At 36.2% G+C, this 14,459-nt stretch overlaps 1 protein-coding gene across 1 annotated transcript; it reads right to left on the bottom strand.

The window, feature by feature from the left end:
- Positions 1-2,453: 2,453 nt before the first annotated feature.
- Positions 2,454-4,294, bottom strand: LOC122650111 (transcription factor RAX2). The gene is made up of 3 exons (XM_043843417.1): positions 4,075-4,294; positions 3,768-3,897; positions 2,454-3,582 (listed from the first exon to the last, which is right to left on the bottom strand). Exons 1-3 carry the CDS (start codon positions 4,208-4,210, stop codon positions 2,787-2,789), a joined length of 1,062 nt encoding a protein of 353 aa, XP_043699352.1. The 5' UTR covers positions 4,211-4,294; the 3' UTR covers positions 2,454-2,786.
- Positions 4,295-14,459: the final 10,165 nt, after the last annotated feature.

Here is a 14,459-nt window from a genome sequence, read left to right as displayed (position 1 = left end):
CTATCTTCTGGTGAAGATTCTTATAGGCGTATTAGATTAAGGGAGAGGGTCCCACGCAACATCAGTGTGGGTGGAATCTCTCATACTACACCAATGGTGATATGGAAAATGGAATCTTCCACATGGGACCACATACTAAAAATAAAAGAGAAAAATAATAAAAAAAATCTATGTAAGAAGACTATAGTACACTGGATGTGAAACTTTTCCCCTTAGATTTAATTAGATTGGTTTCAAGTTTCAACTATTTTGAAATTAGGGACAAAATTTAGACTTTTTTGTTTTTTGGTAACGAGAGCTTTATTGATAGATAACATGTGACAAGCCTTGAGCTTCAGATATACACAACTTGAAGTCAAGGAGAGGAATTTGGTCATTTTGTCGCACACATGATAGACAGTACCCTCCGAACCAAGGAATCAGCAATACAATTCTGAAACAGTCATGCCTGGTTCTACAACTGAATGCTTAATAGAGTAAACCATTCACTCCACCTCAAATTACATTTAAATTGGATACTTTTCACCTTTTATGGTTTAGTAATCAAAATTGGCCCAGGTTCCAAGCCCGAAAGAAGAACTGTTTCTTTGGCCATTACCTTTTCATAGTTAACAAGAACTGAATTCCATTTGTTGGTAAGTTTAATCTAAGGTTGTGTTTGGTATGTATTATCCAATAGATTCTGTGTTATGTGTCCAATGGGGCACACTCTAGTGTATGGACGTTAGATTGGACCAACTTAGTATGGGATAGGTTAAAAAGCTTGATTTAACGCGTTCCATCAGCTCTGGAGCTTTTGACGTATCGATCAAGAACCTAACATTTGATATCAGAGCCAAGCATCACGTCACGGGTTTGAACCATGGAAAATGTTATCTGGAGTAGAGTGAATGTCGTCAAGAATAGGTTATCTGTGACGAGGCAAAAACCCTGGAACAGAGTAGAGCAGCTTGGAAAGGACTATCAATCACCGAAGTGAAAACTGTCTAGAGTGAGAGCCGTCAAAGACAACAGCTACTGAAGCATAGTGGTCTATTAAGTGCCCAATGGGCCTTACTCTAGTGTATGAGCGCTAGATTGGGCCAGTCTAGTATGGATTAGATTAAAGGACTTGATTTAATGTGTTCTATCAGCTCTGAAGGTTTTAACGTATTGATCAAGTACCTAACATTCTGCATTTAAAATACATTCTGAAACGAGAAAATAAAGAAGAATTGAGTTTCATAATGCATTTTAAAACTAAAATCTATTTTTTATTTAAATCTTCTAAGATCTAATTACCTTCAACAAATCAGCCCGGCTGGCAAGGATATGATAGTGAAGAGTTAAGCTTGTCAAATTGACAGCAATCGGTGAAGGGTCAAACAAGAATATTATTGTAGTGCTCACTTGCAGGTGGGTAATGGTATTTTCAATCACTTCATTAAGTGGAAAACCCATTACCCAAATTATGATTTAGAAGACTCACACAAGTACCAAATCACTTTATTTCAGTTTAGTTCATTCATGCAAGACAAACTGTCATAAACCCATTGAGGAAATCTTTACTAAAGGACAGAAAAAGGTTAAAAATTTCACGTGTCAGTTGGTACCTTACCTTTTGACCACTCCTCCTCTCCACTGGAAAAGACATTCCTAGAAAAGACCTCTCTCTCTCTGTGTGTCTCTCTTTCCCTTGTGGTTTGTTTTCATCCACCACTAAATATTTTACAAATGAAATAGCTGGCAAAGCCCAATTGAAATCTTACAATCAAATAAGAGATGCAAACAAAGGTTGAAGAGGTCAATAGATTGATACATCTTCCCAATTTGTTTTTCTTTTATAAGTTTTAAGTGGGGGGTGGAGGGCACTGAAGCTTTTAAATCTAAAAAAGGGAGCTGTGAGCATGGAGGGACCCAATAACAAAATAAAATAAAATAAAATAAAATAAAAAATAAAAAATTAAGCAATTACTGGTCTCCCTCAAAGGCATCGAATCTTGTGATCATATGTGTTTGGAGCCTTAGACAGCTTCCCAATAAGGATTCTCTGTCAGTATCTGTTCCAGAGGACTTTCAAAAGCTTCCCCTTTTTTTTGCCCATATTTTGCACTACAAGTGGGATTAATTCCCCATTCATTTCCATGTAAAGGTGATGATCTTACTCCTATTCAAGATTCAAAATTTTAAGCTTTTACAAAAAACAATGAATCATCTATTAACTAGACTCTTGTCACCAGTTCAACAGTAAAAAATTGATCATAACCAGCTCAATATTAAGAAATGGTTCTTTGAAGGGTTGGATTTCCAATCAAATAAACAAAAATAAAAGAGAAGATCAAGATAAGGATTCTCTTTTAATTATATATTCTGTTCATTTATTAATTTAAGCCCGTTATTTAATGTAATAAAGAAAAGAAAAAACTCAAAATTTAAGCTTGAGTTTTCGTAACTCCAAAAGTTACATAAAAATAAGTAAGAACAGTAGCATGCTTGGGTTTGATTCTTGAATTGAATGATGATGATGATGTATTCTCCAGTTTCCATAACATTAAATTTCTGATTGATAGTGCAGTGGAAATGTACTAAAACACATATCACTTCCCAAAAAGAAATGCTAAAGGGGAAACTTTAACCAATGTACAGTTAAAAAGTGTTCAAACAACAACAAAAAAAAACCCTGCCTCACTGCCTCACTGCCTCACTCCTTACTTCTCTTACCCTGACAGAATTGGATCTCTGAGTCTCCTCCCACCATACCCTTTCAAATCTTTTTTCTGATTTACAAACAGTCAGTGTGTCAGTTTTCAATAGTACATGGCCCTCCCTTGTGTCTTGTTTTCATCAACAAAGAAACTGTTATTACAGCCATGAGTACTAATTAGCTGCTTAATCTCCTCTAACCCATTCTCTAATGGAGCTTCTCCCCATAACCCATTTGGTTTTTCAGTCCAACCATCAAATCCATGATGACCTCCATTGTTACCACCCAGGAAGAATTTGTGGTTTTCTTCAACCCCATTAAAGAGATATGTCCCAAGACCCATCTGCTGCTGCTGCTGCTGTTGCTCACCATTAACACCACCACCACCAAATTCAAATTCAATCTCTTTTCCATAGCTGATCTGGTTGTTGCTACTTCCATTGGAAGAGCTGCAACTTGGTTCAGCAGTACCTCCAAACATGAGAAAATTGTCTTTCACTTGGTGGTACTGATACATGGGACCCACTAAGTTCTCTTGAGCTCTGAGAAGGGAAGCAGTAGTAGGAGTATTACTTGTGGTAATAGAAAGATTGGTGTTGCTCCAAAGATTTGGTGGGATTGAAATGGGATCAGAGCTTGTGAAAGATTTAGTTGGAGTGTAGTAATTGGTATTAATACTATTATCTTTATATGATGATGAAGGTGATAGTGATGGTGATGAAGAAGATAGGTTTTGAAGATGATGAGATGGGAAGGATTGTTGATGAGGGGGTTTTCTTTGAGAAGATGAATTATTAGGAGGGACTAAACCCATGAGTTTCCTCTTGAGCTTAGTGTTCCAGTAGTTCTTGATATCATTGTCAGTCCTTCCTGGCAAGTGAGCAGCTATTATTGACCACCTGCACTTAGGTGGAATAAGTTCCATAAGAAGAAGAAGAAGAAACAGAAGAAAGAAGAGAAATTTCTGAGAACTCTCTTAGTTGAAGATCTAAACTTGGCATGCATGAACAAGGAGAGACAGAGCAATCTGGACTAAAAAGAAGAAAAAATTGAAACTTTTGCAGAGAAAGAAATTGAAGGTTACCTGCTTCCAATGCTAGAAAAGAGACTACAGATAATCCTATCTTCATCATCAGAGAATTCTCCATGCTTAATGTTGGGTCTTAAATAGTTAAGCCATCTCAATCTGCAACTCTTCCCACATCTTTTCAGACCTGAGAGAACAAACCCCATTCAAGGTTTTACAAACAAAAAAACAGGAAAAAACAGAAACTGATCAGAAGAAGATATATCTGATTTCTTGGGGAAAAAGAAGAAAAAAAAGGTAACCCAGAAATCAAAATCCATTTTCAAGAAAAGGGTAAGTAATCTTTTTTCAGAGTAAATCTTACCAGCTTTGTGTGGAAGAGCAATCCAATTACCACCAGTTCCATACTTCTCTATGAACTCCTTGAGCTTAGAATCTTCTTCAGGTGACCATGGACCCTTCTTCACGTTTGCTTTGTCACAGCAAGGAGCTCTCCCCATTTTCCTTCTTGAGTAGTTAAAAAATTGATCTTTTTTTCTCTTTCTCCAGCCAGCCCTTTTGAAGGAAAAGCTAAAGATGTTCCTCTCTAGCTAGCCTCTCTCCAAACAAGCTTTGGGGTATTGGTGTGATGATGCTTTTATTTAGAAGACTTGTAGGTTATGGAGTTGGGATAGAAGCCATGGATGTAATTATCTATAGAGAGAGAGAGAGAGAAAGAGATACACAAGTCAACGGAAAGTTCTCTAATTTCAAGCACTTCTTCTATTCTAACCTCCTTTTTGATGATTAGCTAATACTAATACCGGAACTTTCTATATTGAATAAACCTGACCCATACATTGGAACCCTATATCCAACCTTGGTCTGTCACTCTCTCTCTCTCTCAAAAGTATCCAAAGACATACCAAGTAGTGAAATATAATCAGAAATTGAAAAAAGATTCAAATGTGGGCCGCCCAAAACTGACTTGTCCAAACTCCAAACTTTATATATAGGTTAAGTCATATACTAAAACTAATCTTGATTTACTTTACCATAAGAGCTACACTTCTTTTTTCATGGCAAGCCAAGGCAAATATAGAGAGAGAGAGAGAGAGAGAGAGAGAGAGAGAGAGAGTAAGTATTAATTAAGTTCAAAATAACTGGTTGTATGTGATCTCTTTGAAACAAATTTTTATGATAATTTTAATGAAAATGTCACTTTTCTGTAAATTAACTAAGGTAAATTGTTGGCTAGATGGTCCACCCCATTAGATTCCTAGCTGGATGGCTTCATCTGATTGTGCCACATGGAAGGATGATGTGGTAATTTTGACGTTAGATATCTAGGGAATGATTTAGATCGAACATATGTACCTTTTATATATTTAGGGAACGATTTGTCAAATTTCAAAATTTAATTCAAAATATATACTGTCTCCATGTTTGTCTATGCACCCTCTTGATACACCTCTTTGTTGGACCACCGGTGTGAACACAATGGTCTCTTAGAGACCAAGACCTAGAGGTCAGGAGTCGGGACAGAGGCTGAGTCGGAAGAAGCACCAATGTGAACATGGGTAATTACAGAAATAAACAGTAGTGCGAGTATCTTAGCTTTGTTTTGCCATGTGACCAATTCCATTCAAAATGAAACTTGACATGTAAGTAAGGACCCCTATCCTTCAAATTTCAACACTATCCAATTTCCCCCTGTTGGATAAAAACCCATCGAACTTGGCAGGTGGCACAATTAGATGAGCCCCATCTACAACCAAGAATGATGGTTGGCCCATCCAGCCAACCTCCAATATTTTGAGGGGGAGGATGTGTTTGAGATTAATTCTTTTTCTATAGATAAATTTTTCACAAAAAATAGAAGATACTTTATTAATTTTACTAATGTGACACTACGGTCGGAATGGACGTATCATTTGTCCACCTGACAGAATAAATACTGTTTAGATATTTGAAAAAATAACAAACTTTTATAGCAATAATAATAATTTACCTTTTTACATAAAAGGTAATTTGAAATATGTATAGTATGAACCACAAAGAAACCCACAGGTTTTAATCCAAAGCCCCAAACTTAGACTTAGAATTGGCTAAGTTAATTAACATCTCCTCCTAACGACAACAACCCCTTGACCTTCTTTCCAGACCATGAAAGATGGGACAGTGAAAGCTCCCTGAACCAGCTGGTGGACCACTGGATTTAATGAAAACGTTCTATATAAACTGTTCAATCAGTGGATCACATAGCTTGACACATCAATCGTTGTGGACAACTACATGGAAATCCCATGTACATTGTATCTTCTTCTGTGAGCCCTTCCTTTCTTCCTTCTTTGTTCATGAGGTGAACTATCAGGCTTTGTGAAGTAATAATTACTTGACATGATGGCCTTCCCCATGCTGGGATATTCACGCATAAGGGAAAAAAGAATAGTCTCACATCAAATATGAATTGGGATGTGGGTGAGTAAATAGGTATTTGGGCACCTTCTCTTTAACAGCTAGCTTTTGAGGATGAGTTCTACATAAGTCCCTAACAAATGGTATCAGAGCCGGGGGCGTAGAAATTCTCATTTGACTGAGGATTCTCGGGTTTGATATCAGGATCCACGTCAGTTTTGGAGGGAAAGATCGAGATCTTAGGCTCCACATTTACCTTCCACGTAAAGGAGAAAATTGTTGAGATATCCACGGATAAGTCAAAAAAGAAAGTCCTTAACATCCCCATACCTTGCATATGGCTTCTTATTCTTATGAACCAAAGTCCAAATTCTTCACAAAAGAACAAACTGATCTAAGCACATTCATTGTGAAACACCACAACTTGGGCTAGATTTTATTGGTTTCCCATAAAATGAGGATCTACCCATTTGATGAGCAACACCAAAATAATGATTTCTGTAATGAAAACTTATATTTATCTTCTGAAACATTCTAATCTACTGCTTCACATTTAAATTAATAACAAGAGTAAATGAAACTTTAGTGTCCAAAGATGATTAGGGATTAATTAATAAAGAAAAATAAACTTGAATGAAGGATTAGAATCCTTGGAAACAGACAATTTAGTGATATATTTGGATCAATAATTAACATGTGCACCTTGTGCTGCAACCCTAGCTAAGCTATAGGGCCTGTCTGGAATGTTGTAATATTCCCATAAAGAAGCCAGGCAACTCACTTTCATTCTTTTGACTCATGTTGCTCCAAACCAACAAAGCTTTTGGGGGTTTTTGGGAAAATATAATTAGGACCCCAAAACATCTCTATTTCTTCAGATCTACAATGCTTACTACCCCATGCATAATCACTATGGACTTCCTAATAACACAACTATTAATAGGCAATTAGTTAAATCCAAACATTTAATTAAGATAATCAAAGGGTCTAATGTCAACAATAATATCATTTTTTTGATTAGTGGGTCATGCATCTAAGTTTTTTATTTATAAGAACATCTAATCACAAGGGCTCCTGTTTCAACAACCCCTCTATAACGAACCAAATGATTGGCAGGGTTGTAGCTTCAAAGGGTAGAAATTAATCCATTTTGAAACTCCAGAAGAGATTGTTATGACATGATAAATCAATGTGGGGTCCACCACTAGGCCATCAACCAAAGTTCTAAAGATATATAAATATTTTTCACCAAAAAAAAAACATAAATTTTAAGACCTTGATTTTGACAAGCTTATGAAAATCACTTTTTTTTTTACTTTAAATAAATTGATGAAACTTCTTGCTAGGTGAAAGAAGGTCATACCCTATGCCCAAAGTAGAAGAATCCTACATATAATATAATTAATATATTAATTAACCAATATTTATTTGTTTATTTGTGGTGGGTAAAAAGAAGGGAAGGAACTAGAGTCGTTAATGTATTATTATAATTGATAGATTTGTAGCTAAATTGGGACCATTAAATTCCTTTATATTTTTCTTTCATTTCACATTCTCTTTACACGATTCAACCATTATATGTTTTTTTCTTTTATTATTTTAAGGGGATATTAGCTCATCACATACAAAGATTTAGGGGACCAATTTATATGAAGTGAACAACCCTCCACCCTTAAAAGAAAATGAGGGAAAAAAAAACATTTTTTTAAGAGAGGAAAGATCCAATTTCTTAACACATTTGGCAAGAATCAGGAAAAATGTAATCAAACCACTTAGGAGAGGATTCACAACAAGTTTCAGAAAATATCTATGGCTTGAAAATTGGCATGTGGATAAAAATCTTTAAGAGAGGAAGAACATGAAAAATGGCTTGAATGGGGCAGTATGTATTAAAATTCTCTGTAGTACCGATGGGGCGGCGGTGCACATCCGGCGGCACAACAGAGGCCATGTGTGCCATGTGTGCCACCTGGCCTCTATTATGTCGTCTGATGTGCACCGACGCCCCGCCGGTACTACAGAGAATCTTGGTACCTTTACCAGTTTTGAAACAAAGGGGGGCTTAAATTGAAAGAAAAAAAAAAGTGGAAAAACTCTTACCAAAAAAGAAATTTTTTTTTTTGAAGAACTACCCAATGGAGTAACCCTTTGAATATCCTTACTTATGATGTCCCTGCCATTCCTTAATTTATTTTCAACCTCTTTGGTCTTCCTAAGATTATAACCATAATGAGGAAACTTCTTCTTTTGTGGACTTCCTTTTCTATATTATAATCCTACATTATGATTAGCATAAGAATCCTCTCAAGTCTCTGACCAATCCATTTGAAAGGAAACAGAGAGGGGAGGTGGGGTTGTGGGTTCCCCTTGGAGGAGTGTGGTTCCCTCTCTCTATTTTTTCTCACTGGATATGTATGTCCAGTGACTGGACAGAACCGTGCCCCATGATGATTAATGTTCTGAGGAGAGTTAATAGTTTTGATTGTATCCACTTCATTAGTCTTTGGTAAAAGGTTTCTTGGGCGGCACGTATCTCTTGACAAACATATTGATACACATTTTTGGTATCTTTGAAATGGATGGCTCTTCTTCTTCTTTTTCTCCTCCTCCTCCTCCTCCTCCCTTGTCAAGTCATGAGAATGATTTAGATTCTCGTATGGTTCAGATTCTCGTATGAGAACCATTCTCGTACATCAAATGACGTACATATGAAATCCTAGAGTTCCACATGTGCATCATGTGGCGACATGTAACTGTTTCTCGTACTAGAACCTGGTCCAGCCTCCACACAATTACCTGTGGGTGCTATATAAAATTTCCACTCTAGAGTGGAACCCATCTCATAAGGTTTGGGACCATTTAGAGCTTAGCTAGTTCTCCAACTTGAAGTGAAAAATATGATAATATGGACTATATGGAAAACTCTTAGTGAGAGATGTAAGATTTCCTTTTGATGGGCTAGTTAGTATAGTCCCTTTTTATTTTTTTATTTATATAAAATTAAATTATTGACTGTTGATTATTGTAAGAGTAGTCAGTTAAGTTCGATCACGTATTAGGTTATTGGACTTTATTTGACACATCTTTATTAGTATAAATATTTTGTATATGTGTAGACCTGATTCTGATCTCCTTTAATGGGAAATGAGATTTAATTATTTCATTCTGCAGGATTGATCTCGACCCTCACACGATATATTGTCAACATTGCCCACTAAATATACAACTTAAAAACCTTAAAGTTGAAAGACGAAGGTAAACAAGATCGACAACCGTCAAATGCACAAAAGCGAAAGCGAGTTGGGGTAGACAATTTTCTACCATGGATCCACGTATACCTAAACTCATCTCTGTATTGATTTGTATGTCCATATAAATGATCTCCATGTTGTATTGAATGTGTATGTTTTCTAGTAGTGATCCTATTTCTATGTTGATGAGGATTGATGTATATCCTATACATCACATGTAGATTCATTTCCAAATGTTGGTGAGATGTTTCTGCCATGATGTGTTTGTTCAAGTATCTATTTCAATGCTAATTCATCCATTATTATTGTGGATGTATGCATGGCTGCTTTCAATTGGGCTAAGGGTGATGGTTAAGACTTTTATGATTTTTTACTCTGATTCTTTATATATGCAAGAGTATAAAATTAAGAAGGAAGCTTGTCTTTTTGCCAAAATGCTGAAGCTATTATTATGATAGAGTATCAAGTGTGCTACAATAAGGGTTAAGAAGGAAGCTTGTCTTTTTGCCAAAAGGCTGAAGCTATTGCTGTAATAGAGTTTCAAGTATGCTACAAGTAAGGGTCTTTTTCATATCTAGGGGAGTTGTGGAGTTACTTTTGAGTTGGAAGTCCTTGAAAGTCCTTGAAAGTGAAGTTGGGTATATGAATATTGTTGAGAATTGTCCTCTTCTTCTAGGTCTCCCTTTCATTTTATGGATAAATTTTTTTCTTGGATCAAAATGGAGAGAGAATCTCATGGGTAGGTAAGTTTCATCTTTAATTCCCCCCACCCTTTGTTATACAAAATCGAAAACATTTTCCCTAGTCTAATCCAAAAGTCAGATTCTATGGCTTAAGATATTCTCTCTTCACCGAAGGTCTTCTTTTCTTTGGTTCTTACCATGGAGAGTGATTTTTTTTGTGTGACTAATTAAATTTCCTCTTTGGATTTGGGGTATGATTGTTTATTTTTAATTCTTATTGAAAATTTAATTTCATTTTATTAAAGAAAAAAAAAAGGATTATCTAGTTTTTCTCCATATTCAATGTAGATTAGTAGTTTAACCCCCCCCCCCCCCTCCCCTCTCCTCCCCTCACCTCCCCTCCCCTTTTTTAAAATTTTTGGGTAGAAAGATTAACAGTTAAACGCTCAAAAAAGGAATTAAAAAAAGAGTAGTTTAAATTGGATCTAGAGAGTTGTGAATAAGAAACTATTGAGATATGAATGTATGTATAAAAATATTTATATAAATAATAATTTCAATTTTTTTAATAAGGAAAGACATGTCTGATACCTACGGACACATATGCATAGTCACATTCTTTGTTGATATGTTGCTTTCATTACCACTTGTTTAATTTATTCAATATTATAAGTCTATTCCAATAAATAGGTCTATTCTTTACAAATACAATCATTGTACCTCTTATATTATTCTTTGTTATAATAATTTCTTATAAAATGTAAAGTGGGAAAAAGAAAACATTTTTATTTATTAATATGGTGACTCCTTAAGGGAATCCTTTGAGGAAGGAGGAGAGAGAAAATAGAATCATGTGAGCTATTTATGATGGACGCTATGTATGGATTCAGATCTTTTACGACGCGGGCTGTCCGTTCTGTCGTGCTACACAGATACAAGGCAGCACGCATTAACCGCCTTACCCCTGTTTGAGCGAGGCGGTCATTGTGTGCGGTCTTGTGTTTGCGCAGCACAGGCAGGACAGGACAGCGTGCCGTAGAAGATCTGTGTTGAGGTATGTGTATATTTATATATGGATAAATTACAGATCACCCCCTAGTTTTCAATCGAAACTCAGATCACCCCCTGGTTTTTGAAAAAACTCAAATCACCCTCTGGTTTAGACCCTAAAATGACAAGTTAGTCCTTAACGTTAGTTTTATGCTATTAAGTGATGATATCAGACAGTTAAATAAATTTAAATCCCTAAACTACCCTTGACCAATGTTGAAGATGAAGGAAGGGTAGTATTATAAATTTAATTCTAATGTTTTAGTACAAAGGTAAAATAGTACTTTCACACCAATAACTAACAGCAGATTAACATCGTTACTGTAGAAGAGGACATTTGAGTTTTTTCAAAAACCAAGAAATGATCTGAGTTTCGATTGAAAACCAGGGAGTGATCTATAATTTATCTTATATATATATAGGAAGCTATACAATGTAGGAGAGGTAGAGGGGATTGAGAATTCACAACTGGCATTATTAGTAAAATAAGATCTCCTGACCAACCAACCAACTATATTGCGTATAGAAAATGTGTATTGATATGATCTGTCCTATCTCTTGTTTCATGTGATGGTACTACTACTACTACTACTTAGAATTTAAATTCTAAAGAAGAGGTGAAGGACTTCAGGAGCTCTCTATCTCCATAGCTGGCTGATGATCTCTCTCTCTCTCTGCACACTTCTGCATGCATGGTCATGTATCCTTCTTGTCATATGGAGTTTGGAGGGACCTACCACCCTCCTACTAGTCTACCACTTTTTTTGTTTTTCTTTCTTTCTTTCTTTCTTTCTTTCTTTCTTTCTTTCCCCCCTCTCTTTGTAGAGAGAGAGAGATGGGTTCATGCATGTAATGACTTTATGATAAGATAATAAATGAAGGGTTACAGGTAGGCAGGTCTTGAAAATAGGGGAGAAAGCAGGATAGATAGAGAGGATAGAAAGGATAAAGTAGAAAATGGAGAAAAGGCAATGACCCTCTCTACTACAAAGTCTAAACAATAGAAAAACAAGAACGAGTACGGTTTTTATTTTAAATATAAATGTTGAAATTTAATGAGTTAGGTTCCACCAATCAAAATATTCAAACCTCCCTGTCTTGTCTTTCTTCTTCTTCTTCCTCTCTCTCTCTCTTTCTTTCTGTGTGTCGTGGAATCTTCAATTTGAATATTTCTTCAGTCCAAAGCCAACCCAAACAAAGGATTCTCTTGTGAGAGAGAGAGAGTGAAAGAAAGAGTGGATTAAGTATGGTCGGCACTTGAAGTACTGACACAGTGACACAGGGTGGTGATGAGGCTTGAGAGAGAGAGAGATAGAGAGAGAGAGCGAGCTAATAAATAGTTTATTATTAGGTGTCTTATTAAATTGGTCTGAATGTCAAGAAGAAGACTTAATTCTAATATTCTTTTTCTCCAATGGTCGGCAACCAATCTGCGACTAATTTTAGTTTCATGACCAACTGTGACTACAATTTTAACTCTCTCTCTCTCTCTCTCAAGCCTCAACTCCGACCTCGGCTGTACATGCATGGTTATCCGACACACCCACCAATCTAGCTGTTATGTCACCACTCACATCACTCATGGATTAGGCAGAACTCCCCACCCCTCCCCTACATCTCAGCTGCTTGAGGCTTCCCTGGACTGACTACACAATACACAGATTTTTATCTTTTCAAATGCGAAGTATCGTCCAGGGCATCATACTTAAGAATTTAATTATAAAAACATTAACGTACAATAGCATCATTTTATCTTTTCAAGTGTTGGGTGGACGGTTGGAAGATAAATTTTCTACAAAATACACATATCATAAGTAAAGGTATTAAACTGTCCGATTGATTTGATTTGGTTCAATTCAATATGTTTCTGGGGATAAATCGAAACCAAATAGTTTAATTAGATGGTTTTATGCAACGAAACTTGAATCGTTTACTAAACAGTTTATCAGTTTATTTATTTATTTTTTTTTTATTATTTAAATTTACTATTTGAATTGAATTGTATATTATTATATGTTTTCTTTATTCATTGTAAGATTATAGCAATTTATATGTTTTTAGTAATTTTAATTTTATAGTTATTTATTGTTTATTCTTTTATGAAATGAATTAATTTACTATGTATATATTAGTCAATTTTAAACAGTTTATTGTTGATTTAAATGGTTGATTCAATTTAAACTTTTAGTTAAATAGTATCAATTTTGAAATCAAAATTAAATAATTTCATGGTTTTAATTTAAACGGCTCGACTCAGTTTCAATTTGATTTTGACACCCTTATTAAACTTGAGAGTGGCAGTGGCTGCGGATCCGATTTGGTGGGGAGATAGCGAGAGAGAGATTGTTTGGCAAATTTTTAAATTCCCATTAAAAATAGATTTTCATTAAGATATAATTTTGGTGTTTCTTTTCATATCATCTCCCTAAATATGGATAGGGATGGATAATATATTCCTTTGTGTTTATATATGTTTAATTAATATTATTGGGTGGGGAAGTCAGGAAAGATGACGTCATGAGTTACGTAGCAAGGGGATTGCCGTCGGCATGTTTGGGAGGGAGTGACTGAGCGAGTGGTCCAGTGGAATTGAAGGGTGGGAAAGAGACAGACTTGTGATGATGAGATGATGAGCCACCTCATATTCTCTGTTTCCCCACGACGTCAGTGTTAGAAAATCTCCTACACTACTACATCAACCGAGTGTAAAAAATAAGGGAGAATGTTCTCTATGCCATAGCGCAGCCTATGCCTAGGTACATGGGCAGCCTGTGCAGGGGGCAGGGTGATCATTACGCCCAACCCCATGTGCCTGGGCACAGACTGCACTATGGCACAGAGAACAGCACCCCAAAAAATTATAAGGCTAAGAGATCCTGTTAAGTTGTGTGACCCTGCATCAGGACTGTGGCCAATAGAATAATTATCACCTTCAATTCGCTGTCTGCTCCAATTTTCTCCAATTCATCACATAGGAGCGGAGATGACCACCCTACTCCACCCTGGGTAGTGTGTTCGGGCAGGGAGTAGGGTGGTCATTTCAGCTCCTATGTGAGGAATTGGAGGAAATTGGAGTGGACAGCGAATTGGAGGGGATAACGATTTGTGGCTAATAAGAACACGCACAGAAGCAACAATATGGTGAGATTTTTTATTCTACAAGGAGTGAGATGGTGATTTCAAATGCTCCTATGTCTGGGTGTAGGCTTCATGCAATTAGGCACCATTTTTTTTTCCCAAACTATTATAAGGGGAAGGGTCGATTGCATGATCCTTGCACCAATGCGAGGGACAATGAGCTAGCATGTTTGGACATCCAACAGGAAGGGTGTGGTAGTCATTTTACCTCCCTTGTGTGTGGACACAAA

This window comes from Telopea speciosissima, chromosome 2, assembly GCF_018873765.1.
Source record: "Telopea speciosissima isolate NSW1024214 ecotype Mountain lineage chromosome 2, Tspe_v1, whole genome shotgun sequence".
Classification (NCBI taxonomy): domain Eukaryota; kingdom Viridiplantae; phylum Streptophyta; class Magnoliopsida; order Proteales; family Proteaceae; genus Telopea; species Telopea speciosissima.
Note: the sequence above shows the minus strand (reverse complement) of the source record. Positions and strands in the feature narration are given on the sequence as shown.